This window comes from Manduca sexta, chromosome 28 (genome assembly GCF_014839805.1).
Source record: "Manduca sexta isolate Smith_Timp_Sample1 chromosome 28, JHU_Msex_v1.0, whole genome shotgun sequence".
In the NCBI taxonomy this organism is placed as follows: Eukaryota; Metazoa; Arthropoda; class Insecta; order Lepidoptera; family Sphingidae; genus Manduca; species Manduca sexta.
Window position 1 is genome coordinate 8,763,509 of NC_051142.1, and position 19,555 is coordinate 8,783,063.

The 19,555-nt window shown below is 37.6% G+C and overlaps 1 protein-coding gene across 2 annotated transcripts in view; it reads left to right on the plus strand.

The window, feature by feature from the left end:
- Positions 1-19,555, plus strand: part of LOC115450431 — a 50,445-nt gene that overhangs the window by 22,806 nt on the left and 8,084 nt on the right. For both annotated transcript variants that reach the window (XM_037444915.1, XM_037444916.1), the window contains exon 3: positions 17,443-17,624. In XM_037444915.1, the coding sequence (XP_037300812.1) occupies positions 17,443-17,624 (182 nt within the window). The remainder of the gene's footprint in view (positions 1-17,442; positions 17,625-19,555) is intronic.

Sequence of the window (19,555 nt, forward strand, 5' to 3'; positions counted from 1 at the left end):
CCATTATACCTACCTATAATTCCTTTTTCCTTACATAAGTTAATGCGTTAATTTGCTTTGTATATTAATAAGTATCTATATTAATATATTGTTTTACAGTTTTAGATATTACTCGTTTGTTTATTTAATTCATTATTATAAGGATTGTAGATACAATGACTAGGTGGTCAGCGTTCTTAGCTCTGGGTTGGGAAGAACTAATTGCACATAATAAATTATGTACTACACGATTTTTAATAGGGCAAGAGCAATTGGGCCATTCATAGCATAAAATATTTTCTTTAGACGAGTTCAGTTGAATGTTTGTTTAAGTCGCTCTTTGCTTTCAACCACCCAAGTCTGAATGCACTAATTAGGTTACGTTGATTGGCTCAAAATCACAAATATTAAAATGAATAGGTTGTGGGAATTGGATGATGCGCGGGACTTCCAGTAGACATTCTGTTGCATAGCTCTCTTGCAGCCTCTACAATGGCCTGTTTTATTTATCATATTGATCTCGGAAAGCGATTTTATTTCTTTTTTCACCATGTGAGTGTGGAATACAATTCCTTTGTAAATATTTTTTGTTCACATATTTCACTATAGTTGTTATAGTGAGGTGAGACAAGAGGGTGTTCCGTGTGAATAGCTTATTCAATTATATTGTATTGTGTTTGGAATAGAGAGTGGAGAGTCTGGAATATTGCTCCTGGTAGATTTATCGGACCGTGTTTTTGTCCGTGGTCATTATAAGCTGCTGTCTTTTTTGGACATATTTATAATATATAGTCATGTCGTTACATATACATGTATAATGTATTTTATGTATATACAATGTTCGTATACACCACGCATTCATAATTTTTTTTTGGCCCTATATTATTTAAAAAATCCTATATACTTACATATACTTGATTCGATAAGTTATTTTCTTACAAAGTGTGCCCGTTAAAAATGTTATTCTACTAATATCCGACTCTTAGGGATTTAAACGGAGATTGGATTTTATATGATGGATTTTATATGTACCCGGACAAAAATGCGCATATAGCGAAAAAAATACATGCAACTTTTAAAAATACATTGTTTGTAATGTGGTGCATCATTATATTAAACTATATCTATTTGAAACTAAGACTCAGTTTCTCGTCATCAATATTGTGTTTATTTTCACACTAGCACGCACTTAAATCTAGGTCACTTGTTTCCATTAAACTAACGATGCTTTACATCGTAGAGTTTAGATATGTAATAAATATCTACTTTCTCGATTATGTGAAATATTTTTGTCTCTCGTCTAGACCGAACGGATGGCATCATCGCATACCTAGGGGATCGTCAAATCTATACAAATAGGTTCATGTATGCATGTAAGTCGTTCCGAGCTTGTGTCTCACGGTCGTTAAGTGTGCCATTTATCTTTAGCAATCAGTCCTGTGCCTGCAGTTTCATGTGTTTTAAATGCGGAAATAAGTTGTTTCCCCTTTTGGCAGGTTCTTTAAGTAATGTAATGAAATTCGTTAAATTACAATTCATGACGTGCTCGCGCCAAGGCTCATGTTTTAACACCAGTGCCGTGCGTCTATAATCTATTTTCTCGGAACAAATACACAAAGAAAATGTATGCATCCTGTAGGTACTTGTATGTTTAAAACAGAAACACGTGAGTTGAACAGTACAGTGTGTGTAACGCAAGCGACTCCATTCTTTGGAAAGTAGTGAACGGTAATGATTCCGAGCGGAAATGTCAGTTTGTCGAGATCGGATGCGCCGTGGCCAGTGGAGTGTGGAGCGTGGTTGTGCAGCCGTTCCCGTGAGCCCTCGTCACCGCCGCCGCGCTCCGTTCACACGCCATGTCTTCACTTCACAAATACATATTAGTTTCTATTTCAACAGCAATATTGACATAAGTCGCCTCTGCGTGAGCCTCGCTACTTTTTCTTTATTTTTAAATGTTTATCCATTCAACCGTTTAATGGGTGCAAAGCGATCTGAGCGCGTAGTTAACATTGCTCGGGGGAAAAACGTTTAATGCCTTAATACACTAGATAATCGTATAATCAAGTCTTATTACCCGCTCCAATTTTCGGCGCACATTTAAAGTTGATGAATGGCGTTGCATTTTATAATTTTGGTGATATTTACGAGACCACTGTGCGAACGGCGGCGAGGAATGTCGCATGGGAAACTCGATATCGCGCCTCAGTAGCGACGGGGAGATGCATATTAAACATTTTGTTTTATACACGCTGTCATGATAAAAATGTAAGTCACATGTAGTCGTCTCAGATATAAGAATATCGACTGTGAGGAATGTATTTTTTGCGGCGTTACGTGCCCCGAATGTCGCATCGGCGCGGTCGTGGTCCGCCGCTGAACTGACGTCTGTACTCTGTATCGCTAAACACTTATCCGTCTTTCGCATAATTCATGCAACAATAGACATTGCACAGTCGTCATATCGTATGGGTTTCGAGAAATGTGGCGCGGCTCGTTACGACGCCGGTGCACGTCCGACAAATGGCTTCATCGTGAAAATTAACATTCGGCCAGTATCTCGTCGGGCGGCGCCCCCGCCACCGCCCCCGCCACCGCCGCCCGCACAGTCGCCCGCGACCCGCGCACCACCCACGGCAAATATTGAATCGTCCACGGTCTGGGACCTCCGCAGAGGTATTGAGTTCTCACTAAACGTAGGCAAACGTCAGAGCTTTTTGTCACAGATTCGTAGTTAAGAATTCATTCATTGCGAGGCGTATCTCATTACATACGATTCATGATTTCGAGCACGAAATGACAACTCTCTGGCTGCTTCATTTATTCTGCCATCACGTATGTTACATATTAAACTTTACGAACTTAATAGAAACTAGACAAACGCATAGGCCATAAACAAATGAATTCATAGGAATTGATTTCACGGCACTTATTTAGTTTCCTTCAATCAAACACGGTACTCGGTTGGTGTTTTAAACGAATTGTGCAAATAATTTTAAGCACATTGTTTATATTATTAACCTTTAATTGTGGTTTTGTTAGGTTTCATACGCGGTGAGTGCTAGGTAATTTATACGCAGGTGGAGCAAGATTCAAATTGAGTATTTCATTTATGGTCATCGTCGTGTGTCTCGCGATTTATTATGTGATATTATTAATACGTATTTCAAACAAATTGAGCTTTTCAAATGTTTAAAAAATATTTGTTCCTGAACAAATTACAACACACATACAAACCTACATTACCATTAAGTGCTTAAAATACAGTATGCACTATGCACAGTACCAATTGCACTAGTAATACATTAAGTAAATAAATGCTCCTCTCATACTATCTTCTAGCCGTAACATTTCATATTTATCTCAGCGCTGTTATGAATTATGGTCATCATAGGTAATTTCGCTGGCATAGTTTACGTGGTTTTAAAGGGGAATGCAATTTTTTCTCTAACCTCTCTAGAACTGACAGGCTAAGTATAGCCGACAAGCCGTTCATTTTATTCCGTCCGTGAAATAGAAAATACCCTTTTAAGACTCTTATACAATATCCATGAATATATTATGAGAGTGTATATTTATATTTTAAATAAATTATTGTCATTAAGGGAGGCCTATGTTCAGCAGTCGAGGTGTAGGTGATGATGATAATGATAAAACTTTTTTCTTGCCAACTGTACTAAATTTATAATCAACCTAAAATTAAAACTAAAATATATATATATACAGCTCGACACAGGGTAAGATTCTTCAGAACAAAAATTATAAAATACGTTACGTGCATATCTAAAGGATATTATCTTATACTTAAAACTTCTTACACCGGTTTTAACTCGATTAGCATATTAATTGTCTCACATTTTACACACAATGTCATGTACATAATTTACATAAGCTTTTTGCCGACGTATAATTGTCCGTAAGGTCGTGTTCAGAAAAGACAAAGTGCTCCTAACAAGTAAGTCATTAACGGCTAGATAAATTAGTTATAATTTATACCCTGCATTGGTATACAGCAGTTGCAAGAATTTATAGACCAAGATTCACGTAAACGAAATAATTTGCATTTCTCAGAACTAATTATTCTTATATGTTGTTTTTTTTAAATTAGTTAAGCAGGATTTGTAGTTATATATAGAGTGATTTATGTTTTATATTAACTTAGTAAGTCGCAAACTAAAGTAAATAATTCGGGAAAATATGACACTAATTACGGTGTACTTTATGGACACGCTGTTATCAGCTGATCTTATTTGAACACTGCTTTATAATAAATGTCACCATTGCGAGCCGGTCCTGCGACATGCTGGGATTATTCCAATTCAAGGCTACACACTGCATGCAAACTTTTCCGTTCCACCGTGTGCGGCCGGCCATGCAAGCAGATGGGCCTTTCCTTTACACGCAATCGATGTAACCACGCACAATAATACGTTCTTAATGAAAAATAATTAGTCATAGACAACATGTTGAGCTTACAGTTGATATCGGAGCGACACGACGTCTGCAAAAGGAGCCATAAGTAAGACGAGTCGCACAATCCTGTGTGCACGTGTGTCAAATAATTGAGCTGTTTCAAATGTGGTGTTTACTGTTGCCGTTATGGCATTGAGCCGAGTGGCGCGACCGCACTGTGAGGAGCAGTGTCAGTCAGAATAGTAGGTATTATTTGCTACCGAGAAATGTAATTGCACAAGTGCATCCGCCGATACATAGCCCGATTAGCAAGAAGAGTGTTGCGTGCGGCTAAGATCTACCGACCGGGGCGGCAGGGAGGCGCAGTGCCGCTGCGCCCGCGGCGAGCTCCACTGCTCTACGCACGCAATCACGCACGCATGAGTTTTTTGATGCAAGTTATATACGTTGCCCGTACTAATGTGTAACAAAAAAACAGTCACACACCCAGTATTAATACCATACTACGCAATGCATACTAAACTTGGGATTATAAGAAAACAAAGACTTGGAGGTCCGACGGTGTCTAGACTCGAAAGTTCATAGGTACATGACAGTAATTTGTTAAGTTGTGACAAGCATTGAGCACATGGCATTATTTTACACAGCTCTATATAATGATTTCTTATCTTTACGCGAATGTTGGACATTGAAATAAAACTATTTTTCGGATTTTATCGCGGTTTTATATAATCTGTTACAGCTCTATATAAGTGCATATTATGAAATTCGCCTATAGAATGTATCTTATACTAGCGGAATAAATGAAATTATATTATCAATTGTGTTTGCCTTATCGCACGTGCATCTTGGCAGTGGTGCTCGCTCAATGAGACTTACAATGCGGATGCCGTGTGCCGCGCGCCCATCGCCTCATCGCGTCGAGCCCGTCGACCACCGTCCACCACGCAGGGTGGCCAACATGCATTACCGCCCCCCCCCCCCTGGCAATTATATTCCACATATTTATAATTTTCAGTCAAAATGAATTTTCTGGCGTTCGCTGTTCCGCGAACAAGCATAATGACATCAAATAAAAAATTGGCAACAATATAAGCGAACGCACCAAAAGCGTGATTCATTTTACTAAGAAGTATTACGGGCTATTCATTGGTGAAATTATTTAAAATCTGTGAGCATACTCGCACGCGCCGCTCCGAGAACGATGTTTATCGCAGTTACAAGAAGGGTGGTGACTGGTGACCGGTGGCGAGTGGCGAGCGACGAGCGCCATCCCATTCTGGCCGTGCTCTTTACCATCCGAATCGATCATTTCACGCACCCGACGCGCATAATGAAACAGTCATTTCCGGCCGATTCGCGGAATCGAATATTTAATATTTCGCACAATCGAGCGCTGCTCGTCCGACGATACCGCCATCATGTCTTATTAGCATTCGTCGCGTGACCTAAAGCAATAATAAATTCTTGTGCACTTGCAGTTTCGCGCACTGCCAAGAAACCGTGATCGGCTACCGAATGTTAAATGGGCATTGTTCTTCTGAGTACATCAATGTTATGAGGATCTATTAAAATCGAGCGTGCGATATTGTAATTCATTTATATTTATATGCTACGCCTGAGTCAGAAAAGCTATCGAACTCAGCGCAGACGGCCTCAGTCACCATTACACCTCAGATATATAATTGTTTTACACATATCGTTTTTTCATTCAACTTGACATAAGTGTGCATTATGTGTTACCATAATTGGTAGGTGGTTCCGGTTTCCTATTACGCGATACACTCACTTCATTTAAATACAAAGCTCGGTTGTCGATGAAGACCGGTAGCACGGTGTTTGCACGTCCGCCTAAAATTGTCTACCGTCCGATGTGACGGCGGCACGGCGGCGCGGCGGGCTTTCAGCCTCATTACACAGTCTGGACACATCCTTTATTTCGCTGCTCTTGACTTATTCCACTGGTTCTTCCTATAGAGACACAATTGAAACATTAGATTTATTCCTATGTTAATATTTGATTCACACATGCTAAAAAGTTTTGCTATGTGCAATATACATCAGCGTTGAATGATTGAATCTTGATTTGTTCGAATAATGAGAAGAATAACATACATGCTAATCGGATTCTAGACTTCTTCGTATGTAAGTATTAGTTCAACAAACTTTAAGTCAGTATGCTATTTGCATTGAATAATACTAATGCATAATATTGGTCCGTTTATGAGAAACAACTAGCCGTGAGTTAGAACGAAGTGAGAGAGTAGTTTTTAATGGTCCGTTTCACGGTAAGCGAGCGCGGGCGCGGGCGCGGCGCTCGGTAACCAGTAGTTCTGTGGAAAAGCAGTTATCGCGTACCTGAATCGGGTAGTACAGATGTCAAGCGGACAGCAAGCTGGCGAGCGGCGTGTTCCCAGGCGAGGCGTAGCAGCACCGGCATTCCTTGCCCATACGCAGCCGGCCGAGCCACCTGGCTGTTCCGGGACGTGTCATTACCTGCCTCGAGACTACATTCCCTGGAACCCAGGAACGCAAATACAAACTGCCGCCTTCCTCTCCAATGTTTTTCAACGCAAAGCCTCGACATGACAGGTATGACAAACGTTCCCTGGACATAATTATTAAATGATTACGCCGAGAGAACGTTTTTCATGCTAGTAATTCACTTGAAATTGCGGTTCGATTTACCTTACTACTTTTTATCGCTAGTAGAATATATACACGACGCCTAGCTGGTCATGATTGAAATAATTCTTAGTGGTTTTGAGTTTTTTGCACGGCACCGGCCGAGAGTCTTGACATTATTCATCCCGACTAAACTTCATTACATACTTTATGAAACTGAGTGATTCTTAGAATGTTGCAAAAATATAAATGGGATGAATCGTCACATACGTTCTTTTTTATATGTAATTCAATCTCATTTAAGTCAAACTTTCGTATACAATACCAGTAATTAGTTAAACAGTATAGAACGCCAATGCAGTCGATGATGTAGCGGCCGTGTTAATAAAGCTCTAAGTTACTGATGTCATATTTATTAAAAATCAAATACTTAAATAAAAATTGCAAATACCTATTTGTATTTGGGATACATTGTATTTTTTATGTTCAAGATCTTTCGCTCGAAAACTTATTCTCTCTGTGACCCGAGCCATTTTAAGTTTGGTAAGAATAAGTCGCAGGAGGTCGCTTCCAATAGGGCGATCTGGAAATCTTTTGTGGAGGCCTATTTTTCAGCAGTGCACATCCTGCGGCTGATGACGGTGATGATGATGAAGAATAAGTTTAATATTTTTTTTATTGATATACTTACATATTGTATTTCATTATAATAATTATCAATATTAATCACATGTGATAATACATATGGTATGCAAAACATTACGAGCATTGAATGAGTTTCTCGTGCTCGTAACTATCGACACACGTATGTACATGGCTCGCTGTTGTTGGGCAACATGTGACTGCGCGTATGCGATGTTGCTTGTTCGTCGCATGTCCAGGCGGGAGACGCGCGCCTCGCGACATCCCCGCTCACCTGTCATGCGATCAAGTTTTTGCGCAGCGCCTGGTGCTTTGTGTTTTTCTAATCGCACCGGTGCATCATTCCCAAAGAGCATCCCTAACTGTAAGAAATTTCTACATCTGTAGTCGCACAGACGTTTACCGGACGGGCGCTCAACGTTCTCTACTATTTCCTTTACTTTATAATTGCATGAGTAAATTGCATATTGTGCGCGACGATTATGCAAGTTTGTTCTCGGAAAAAACGTACGGTATAATTATATACGTGTACCGCTATGTTTAGCGGAAATTGATTTGTACATTTATTAGGCAACGACATATTGAACATTTTAAAAAGATTTATTGCTGATGTTCGCGAGAAATCGATATAAATCAGGGTTTTATCGTCGCCGGCGAGACGTGTGCAAATGATGGCGTGCACAGCCGAGGATCGGTATGCAATCGCCGCTGCAGCGCTTTCTGCTTTACAAGCCGCACCGTTACCGCTGATGGAACCGTGTGTAACCACGTTTATATTTTTCCGCTTTAACGATTAATAGGCCAACACAACTCGTGTCTTACTCGCATTAATTCAGAAAGTCCGGCAAATGATTTCTTATTGATCGATTTCATTGGATGCGTCTGGTGTCTACCGTTTACGATAACGGTTATATTTAAACAGTACATCTCTTCGATAATAGATATAACAAATAGATTTAAATATATGAATGTCTTACCATAATGCACCTTTTTTATGAGTACGTTACTATTATATTCACCTACGTAAAAACACGGTTGAGTTTTAGGGTTCCGTGTCTCAAAAGGAATCAGTATCTCCTCGAGGACGCACTTTGTCTGTCTGTACATATGTCAAGACCCTCTTTCTTAGGAACGCGTAGAGCTAAAAATTTATATTAAATACTTAGAACTACGGTCTCTTTCAGCTGGGAAATAAACTTGTAAGAGTATGCGAACAAAAGATATCATTGTTTCATCAAAAAATGTTAATAGTAAATATGTACCCTACTAACAAAAAACACTTAAATTATTTATGGTTGGTACAATAATCGTATCTAGGGATCGAACAAAAACATTAAGTTTGTCAAGTTAGAACTTACACATATACTTATATGTATACCTTAGCTACGGGTTTGCATGGAATCCTCGAAGCGCGGATCCAAGTCGCATTTATCCGTTTCGTTTTAATAGTGGTTTCGTCCCCTGTAAAAATCTTTTCTCTGAAAAAAATACCTACCAGCTATTGTTTTCGTATCTAAGATCTCAAATCAAATTAATAATAAAGTGACCTTCACTTATCAGAGAATACAAATAATTTTATTGCAGTAAATCAAAAAGAAAAAAGAACGAATGCTCTCCTTTCTATGGGTGACAGATTAAAGTACTGTCTTTTGCTACTGGTCATAGCAGACAAGTAACATTTCTCATAGTCAGTGTTACTAATGGCTATGCTAATATCATTGAACATAAAGGTAACCTTTAAGTGTATGTAATGTTATAAACTTAATACTACCTGACTTATTCCAGTTTAGGTAGAAAATATTAAGGTAGGCCATCCTTCCAAAAACTACCTAGAAGGTGGCCATGACCACGGAACTGGGAATTCGAGTGACGTTAATTCTTGAAATACGATTTGTCGATTTTTATCCAATTCATCAGAAAATTTTAACCACCGTGAAATATTCAGGTTTCCATTTCCCACATATTTTTATAGTTAACATTATTATTTGTCTCATCGATGCATGACGAACAAGTGTGTGATTACTAGGTAACATCATAAAAGCACAGCACAGCTCGCATTGGTGTGTATTTGTTTGTGTATAAATGAATGCGTGTGTGCATGTGTGTGACAGCGTTCGCAAGAGAAGTGTAATTGCAGTTGTTTCACAGAAACGATCACAGGCACCAGCCAACAAAGGGTTACCAGCGTGCGAGCGGACTAGCTCTGTTGAGTCCTCGGGCGATGTCGATTTGGAGACGCGGCCTCGGAAATGGCTGCGGTGACTGCTAACACTAATTACACTTTCGAAGAAACGATGCAATGTGCGCTCTTCATTCTCACATTATACTCGTCATTCTGTCATTGCTGTATTCTATTTGTTTCAATTGAATAAATAGCATTACAATATGTATCCGTTAAAAAATAGATTCATGCATAAATCTACACTATTTAGTGCTGGATAGCCCACTTATTGAGGAAGGCTAGTCTATACATATCAATTAGCGTTTCAACCGACGATATACATATATATTATAAAATCACGCTATGACCATTACAAGTGAAGCACCAATAAGAACGTTACAAAAACGAGGAAAATTGATGTCTTTTGGGAGCTTCCGTTGCGTGCGCTGCTAAACGGTTAAAGTTACGCAACAATAATGTATGACGAAATTTTTCTCTTTAAAGGTTCTAAAAAATAATCCCCTCCGCATTTGTCTGCCTGTGTGAACGCGATAAACTCGAAAATTATGTAATGGATTGTGATGAAATTTGATATGTAAATAATTTGAGACCCTGGGATTTCTATCCTGGAAAAATATGTAACGGGACCTTTATCCCGGAAAAGTCTTTCACAAAGCAAGCACGCGAGCAAAAATTAGTATTATAATATGTTCGACTAAACATATAGAACAAAGAAATAGTATACGCTGTCAGCGAATCACTATCGCTCAATACAAAGGTAATTATTCGTAGTATTTCGCTAGTGGATGATTTGCAGTTAAATGTAGGTTTTTTGTTCCGTCAAATTTCAACCGAAATGACGTGATCGGCCTCTTATAAAAACCCGGACATTGCAATCAAATAATGAGAATAGTTTAATATTATCTTACAACTGAGACTTAGTTCGTAAGCTTTTTTGGTTTCGCAAATTAATTATTGATTCTTAGAAGTTGTGGTGTCCAAAGAACACATCGAAGACTATTTGTTTTATTAGTTTAACAGTGGAGTTTCACTCACAAATGAACTATAAAATCCATTTACATATTTTATTAGTCGCTTTTGTAATAATTTTATTAGTAGATATATGCAATGGTGACATGTATTTGCTAATACATTTTTTTTTTTTTTTTCATATACTATTTATCATCTATTTTTTTGCGGTTGTTACTGATGCTCAATTAAGTATTGAAGTTCAAGTATCATTAAACTTAGTAGGAAATATAAAAACTACGTTATTGTGTAAGGTTTAAATTAAAAGGTACATGAAGCACTGTATTCAGATATAGGGAATCTTATTTTAGATATTTTAAAAACATTAGTGTGTCTCCAAACTGTCGCGAAGAAAAAGGCTACCTACGAACCAAGGAGGTGCCCTTAATGCCAGAAGAATAATAGATTATAATCGCAGGTATTAAATAAATTATTGTAGGATTTTCCCTCCGACTTTCACATAGGTTACGAAACATAGCTAAATATGAAAAAAGATGTGAAAAAAAATTCAGCACTTTTGGATGAAATCGGTTAATTATACAACTCAACAACAGGAAATCCCAGTGCGATAAGTGAATTCTTTGATAGATCATCGACATTTAATCGTAATTCTGTTTTGGTAATATTTCAATCCATTGAATTCCAAATGTAACATATTCACACTACGGACCCGTTGAGTCGTATATTTAAAATCGAAACATAAAATCTTAAACGGCTTCTTTTGAACAAAAATGGTGGAAAGCAGGCACCCGCCATATTGTAACGTCTAAATCCTTTATCTCAGCCGGCGCGGAGGCTGCAGGCTGCACGCGAATGATTTGTTGAAACTGTCATATAGGGTTGCCAAGTATAACCTTTTGAATACCATCAAAATATTATAGCTTTTTGACAATATAACGCCTCGCCTTGTTACACCGTTAGCATGCATAATAAACCAATTTTTGGTCGGTCACTAATTTATTGTACTAAATAATAGGAAAACTCTTGATGTGTGTACGTAGTATTATTTGACTGCACTCATTAGTATAATGAGTAAGTACACACACTCACTGTGTTTATTTGAATACTATCATAATATTCTACCAAGACACGTCATGACAGTCACTATTTCTAGAGTAATTTCTATCCAAACGAGTTTTCCTCTTTCGTTTCGGTCTGAGAGACGAAAATACGTATATACACAATATTTTAATATTGTCTCTCAGCCAGAGCCACTTTCTCAATGCGAAAGGTAGTCATCAGAGGAAGTCGACCACTATACCGGAGGAATTATGAGTTCTTCATCGACCTTGAAGTGGCCACATACAGATGTTTATTGGATTTAATTGTTTAAAATAAAACAGACTTAGAATGTAAAAAATCTGAACTTCAGTATTATAAAAATAAAATACCCATCTGAATTGAGCTTCAAATTTAATCGAAAACTTTTTATCGCCAGGAGCGTGTTATAAGGCTTCGTAAGGTCGAAGTTTTATTGCCTCATTACGCTTTTTATTTTAAGTTCACTTATGTATAATACAGTGGTGTTGTCCTAATATTATGTTTTTTATTAACCGCACTAGAATGGGGGTATGTTATGTATCTACTAAAAAATCGGATCTGACATAATCCGAAAAATCTTACTTTATTGTATTCTATTCCTCACGACTCCGTCTACGTGATAAAGTTTTTTCGTGGTAAATATTTTTCCGGAATAAAAAGTACTCTATAACACTCAGGAGTAATGTCGCTTCCTATAACTAAAATAAAAAATTGAAATCGGTTCAGTAGCTCCTGAGATTAACGCGTTTAAACAAACGAACAAACTCTTCAGCTTTATAAATTGGTATAGATTAAGGAGGTTCCATTTACTTTAAAAATTAATAGCCAATTCAGTATTGTACTTAATTGATCCTTGATACATTGTACAGGAGCGTTGGCAACCCTATTTCTCCAGAGTGGCGGTCAAAGACCGGTTCGCTGTATTTCGGAAATATTCGTTCCTTTTTACAGATGGGTCGACGATGATGCTGCGAGGATGACCTCATCGGGGAATTTCTTCTTGTCGGGAATATATTAATACTACCGCTCGTTTTCCTGCTAAGAAATTAATTCGTCCAAGTCTAACGGACACACTCATATTTTGCATACACGTACCACAGTGTTCTCAAAAGATTTAAATTGTATTCGTAAGCGAATTTCGTACTTATTGTTTTAACATAAAGGTCGTAGTCGCTCGCGTGGAATTAATAAAATTACCCCCGCTACGGTGTGCTCGTATAAGTAAAAACCACTGTGGTTTTCATTGCACAGTTGATACTAATTAAATTAAATTATCTTCTTGTCAGAGACGTGCACAATGTCGTACGGCGACTATTACGGTCGTTGGTCGGTGTTTTGTTTGAAATGTTTCGGATTATTGTTACCAAACGTAATTGCGTATCGGAATATATCGTTTTATAACAAATGACAACAGTGCAAATCGTACAAGAAATATGTTTCTGTTCGTGCAACAAATAGCGTCCCGCGATACGAGTTGTATGTAGGCCGTACAGTATACACCAGATTGTACTTGCGTACTAGAACGGACACTACGAAGTAAAATATTTACGCGCTTGTGCGGCGTTGCGTGCTGCATCATACTAGATACATGAATAGACTTTTTTTTGTTTAACTAGGACAAATAAAAAATCGTTCGAAGAAAAATATTATTATGAGGCTCAAAAGTGCTCGGACATACATTTTATTTCACAAAGCATTAGAGCACACAGTAGTGGACAAGTCTTAATAAATAAACTTATTTGAAAGATAGAATAGAATAGAAATAGATAGTGATAGAAAGTACCACAGCAGACAATAAGTTTAACTGGTGTAATAAATATTAGTATTAAGGGCAACTTACAATAAATTATACAATCACCCTATCTTTTAATCAGTTAACATCGCGCAATGTGCATGGGGGTTGAATCGATGGAAATGGAGGTACATGGTCGATTTTGTTTCTGACTTCTCTTAACCGCGTTACCTTTATAATCTATACTATTATATAACTAATGTCAGGAATTATAGGTTCAAATTGAAAAATGATTTCAGTGTTGGAAAGCGCATTTATAGGGGTAGGCTATAGGGTGTATAACATCACGGTATGGCCAATAGCAGCGGAGTATCAATAAAAAATGTTCCAAAACGGGGAAAATTTAGTCCTCTTGAGAGCTCCCGTTGCGTGCGCTCAATAAACGGATAAAGTATCTATCGCGAGAAAATGTATAGCGTGACTTTTATAACGGAAAACTTTATCCTGGAAAACCTTTCTCACGTGGGCGGAGCCGCGGGCAAAAGCTAGTGTATAATAATATTTTACTTAGCCGATTCCAGTATCTATTGTAGAGGTCAGCTGGATGTTATTAAGTTTTCAATATGTATGTTTGTCCACATCGGATGTCGTTACGTGCGGCGAATTACGAATGTAGTAGATATATGAATTATAAACCGGAAATTCTACTTTTAGATGTTAGACCATAATTTAACTACTGATGAATAAATATATGAAGATGGGGTCTACCATCGGTCTGAGGTCCTAGGTTCTAACCCCAGGTCAAGCAAAGTCATATGCCCAATACAGGCTAGCACCTTATCATATTGTGAGACGGGACACGTAAGGCGAAAATTGGTTCCTCAGACTCGTGAATTATGCTAACCTCTTCGGGGATAAAGGCGTGATGTGTGCATTTATCAAAAAATATTATATATTGCAAAATGTTCCGATTTGTATCATAAACAATTTGGGTCACAATATTGGAACAATTGATGCTAAAAATACAATAACAAACAGAACCGAAAACTTTATTGCGTATCATATCAAAGAAAAATGAGTGTAAGAGTAAGGTGTGGACGATCTCAGCGATGGGAACCGACGTTCGTGTATCGTCAGATATGATAAAAACATACATCATGCACGTCGACCATCTAATGAATGCATTACGAAAACTGGGTGTTCTCCGGATATCTCTGTTATTCGTCTATAATAATACATTCTACTTACATATATTAACAGCATACGCTTGCCCTCCGCGGTTAGATATTTATTAGAATTCTTGTTAAATATTCGCGCTAGTGGTTGTTTTTAGGGACTTCAGGTTCTATATGAATAATTTGTTTAGACTCCCAACATATATATATCAGAGCTGAATGCTCGGACTTAATAGTAAAGGACCGATTTTTGGTTTTTGTAGCAGAGCGTGACATTCTTATTGTTTCGTCGTCCGCGGTCCGTTCGTGCATCTATCTGTACAGTAAAAGTATGAATTAATATTTTTAAAAAATTTTCTTTGAAGAAATAAATTTTTCGCTCTCTCTATCGGTAAGATGTCATATAAAAACATTTTCAAGACTTGCTCTTCGTTTCGTTTTCGTAATATAATATCAGTCTTCCATAAGACGATGTCAATTTTGTTGAGTTGCACGGCAGTATAGAATTAGTAATCAAATTGATTTGTTTTTTAAATAACTGCTTACTAGAGTGGAATAGTATACGAGATATGACCGACAAAATTATGCTTAATTCATGGTGTTTAGAAACAGTTTGTAGACAACCTCCACTAAACATAACCCCACTCGCTCTAACTAACTTTTGTATTTCAAAATATACATGTAGGTCTCTCGCATGCGAGAGTTGGTTTTCGGGGTGTTGGTCGACTCGTTCGAACAATGAACTGGCTCGTTGTTACTGAACTTGTATTTGTTTCTGAATATTGTTACTATTAGTGTGCGCTAGTTTGAACACCAGACAAATATTCGCGAAATCATTATGAGTCAACGTTATGCGAATGTCTTTCTGGGCAGCAGCAGCATGCACGCTTTACCATTGAAGTCATAGGAATTACGAGACAAATTCTTGCGAAATAGACATTTGAAATAAATTGACAGGTGTGATGTATAGACTCTGTTTCTCAAGCTACAGTGTAGTGAATGTCGTATGAGACAAATGTCTGTAACTAGTACAGGGAATGGCGTGGCCAGCTACACACGACACTCATATTATGTCCTAATTATTCTATTTACGTTTCCAACATTCATATTTCCAACGAAACATTATATCAATCATGACGGGCGCAGTGCAGGTCCTTTACAATACACAATACCGATTGGCGTACATATTGTACAAGGGTAGTGATGACTATTTATTACCCACATAGTTGTATCCAAAAACTAAATATACAGTCACTTAAATAGAAAATAAATTATAGTCCATAGTTCCAAAATAGCTCCTTATAATACATATTTGACAAGAGTTTCGCAGTTTTGCGTTTTAACTTATTTGTTCATCAATAACAAAGTATGTTATATTTTTATTGGAGAGTTTGTATAACTACTAGTAAGTCACATGAGTAAGCTTGCGATTATAATTAAACAGCCGATATGGACACGAGTGAGCAATATATTAGTACCGCGGAAATTGTTATAAACATTTGCAACGATCTCCCAGTGACACTGGAAAGTGTAATGAACACCATTAACATGGCGCGCTCGATGTTTTCTCGGAAATGGACACGAGACTAGCGCAAATAATAGGTGTTATAATAATAATGTACCTCCCGCCCACGCGCTACACACTTGTGCCACTGTAGTGTACACTGTTCATATTATCCACGGTATACTATTCATGCGTATAACGAGTTTCCTCTCGCTCCCAATCAATATCATAGATTATTAATAGTACGAAGAGCACAGGTTCGCATATCAGACATCATTCTATGAAACCTCGTCTAAGTTTTAGACTTGTCATATTCGTTACTTACTCACTTTAGCAGAGCACGTATTGCCGTTTCTGTGAAATAATTCTAGTGCGGCATAGCGCGCGTTGCGATCAAACATCTAGCAAATGTTTGTTTTCCTTTTAAACGATTCAAAAATGGCTCCCGCAAAATTTTACTGTTCGCGGGAATCAGCCTTGCGCGACGCTTTGTTTGCACAAGCTCGATTCGCTGAACGAATTACAGCTGTTTGAATTTGGCTTAACCCGAATTGTGAAAATCTAAATATTTGAGATGAACTCTTTCATCGTTCGGTACTAACAGATACATTACGCCGATAATTTATCATTGCACTCGCCCTGCGGCTGTGCGGCGCGGTGCGGGGGTGGTGGGGAACAGCTTTGACCTCGGGGCTCGGGCTCGGAGTCGCGACTCGCGGACACCGGTGATTTCCTCACGAGTGCAATCCAACGGTTCGTGGAAGCGCGCCGGCCGCCGCGCGGCTGTCATCGGCAGATACATTACGCCACCACCCTGAGCCGTGCCGGAGTGACGCTACATTACTCGGTACAGTGAATTATTTCCTGTGCATAGACGCGTATGGAAGTTGATCTCACCGTGTAATGACAATAAACCGTTCTGCAAACATGCATAACATATCTGTGCGATGCAAATACAATATATCTTTATTCCAGTATTTGTCCTAAAGTCGTTTCGCTAGTGCTGCAATATTTTCTATTATAATTTTGCAGCATAATGTATCAATTTCTTAATGTCTCCTGATTCACAACACTTAATTTTTAATTACACATGTTGTAGTTGGTCTGTTGCGATCGATACTGATGGTGTTGTGATTTGCAGGTTCAAAGACGGGGTGGCGTACCCGTGGTCCGCAGGAGTTTCGAACCTGATCCTGTACCCGGAGGCGGCCAACCAAACGCTGTACACGCGGCGGGCGGCGCGCGCGGACTCCGGCAATTACACCTGTCGCCTCAGCAACGAGACCCACGTAGAGACGCACACCGTGCGGCTCGATATACTCGGTGGGTTACGTACATCAGTTTTAATAACAAATCAATCTTAATCATTCAAATGTCTTGTTTGTAAAATTTAAGACATCATTTGAGCTACCTTACTTTCAACATTTGAATATAATGTAGCTGTAATAATACTATTGAACCCTGGTATATCGACCGACTAATATATAGAATAAAGTTAAATATAGTGACGACTCCACAGTGACTAGAGCTTATATTACATTACCAGTTCTTAATGATAAGGAAAAAGTATTACAATGAATGATAACCACAATCAAATCTATTCACCGACCCAGCGGACCCAAGGCAAACAGAACCTTCAGCAACGTGAATCAGATCAAAGTACTTACAATGTAATCAAGCCAATAAGAATAAATCACATTTCTCTTTTATATCAAAGATTGTATTAGGTAGATATATTTTCTTATGACAGTTTTTCTTCATATTTCTCTGTGTTACAAGAATGTATGGTCAATCAATACAATCATTTTAATATATAATTCATTCGGTAATGTATATTTCAGCATGAATTCCTACATTGTTGCGTAACGTAATTTAACAATTAATTTTTGTACAGCTAAGAACCATTCTACTTTATTATGTGTATAATAGCCAGGCAACAACAGTTGATCCAATTTACAAGAACCACAAATTATAGCATTTCAAAAATAGTATCCGACCTTTACATTTCATTGAAATAAGTTTATTATAAATGTAGGTCGCTTCAACAATATTTCATATTGAAATACGATTTAACATCTTCGATAAAGATATATTATTGTATTTGATATACACGAGTGCAAGTGTTTCAATCATTTTTCATGCATTGCAAGTGAATTTTCATTGTTTATGGATAGCCGCTTGTAGATATGATATCATGTAATTATACAAGAATGAACATTATGATATTTTCGCCCGCGGCAATTCAATACAAAACCAAATAGAATAACTTGTTAAAATAAAACATGATTTGACGTTGCGTTATTTACTTTGCACAGAACTTTGGAGTTAGAATCCCACATTTGCTCATTTTCCCGCTATAAAATAAAAAACAAAAACATTATAAGTGTATTCCTTAAGTTTGGCGATTGTGTTTATTGTGTACCTTGTTTATATCCATAAGGACGGTAGTTACAAAAAAAAACACCATAATAGCTTGTATTGACTGCGACTGGGTTCTGTGATGTGCACATCCAGTGAGATAGGCCGACAAAACTGCGGCGACCGTCCGAGGACACTACGTCCATCATTAGTTGACGTGATATTATATGGACTACATCGTATTTATTAAGTCAATGTAATCATTTCACCAATCAATACAATATCAGTCAGTATCACGATAGTTTCTTAATCGCTTTTCTACTTAAATGTTGGGTATTGATGACGCGTGTATCCAATTTTGTGTTTGTTTGCGGAAATTACAAATCATGTTTATTATTCTTATTATATAATTATCTGCTTGTATTTCACATGTACTTATAGAATTCTTTGGCATAATGTGTAGTTGTTTCCCTTACTTCAACCACTTCTAATATATCGGAGTACCAAAATTCAAGCAAGAAGAAATAAATTATCATAAACCCAGATTTTTAATTAAAACTTATACCTTTTATATTAATAATTTTAAATATATGCGATAGATCTTTTGTCGGAAACGCCGGTGAGACAGTATCATGAAAAAAAAACACGTATTATTAGTACAAAAATCAAAATTGTTCAATAATGAAATCAAATAATATTTTAATTGCCAAGACTTTACTATCCAAACTGTATATAATGTAAATCATGAGTAAATTTAACGACACCGCTATAACCATGTTATTCCAATACTTCATTTACATTACTATAGTCAATTACCTATCGATTTCTTATAGACGACTCCCTTCATGCTATACATGATGTACATAGTTAGGAACGTTTCAACTTTATTGGTTTCA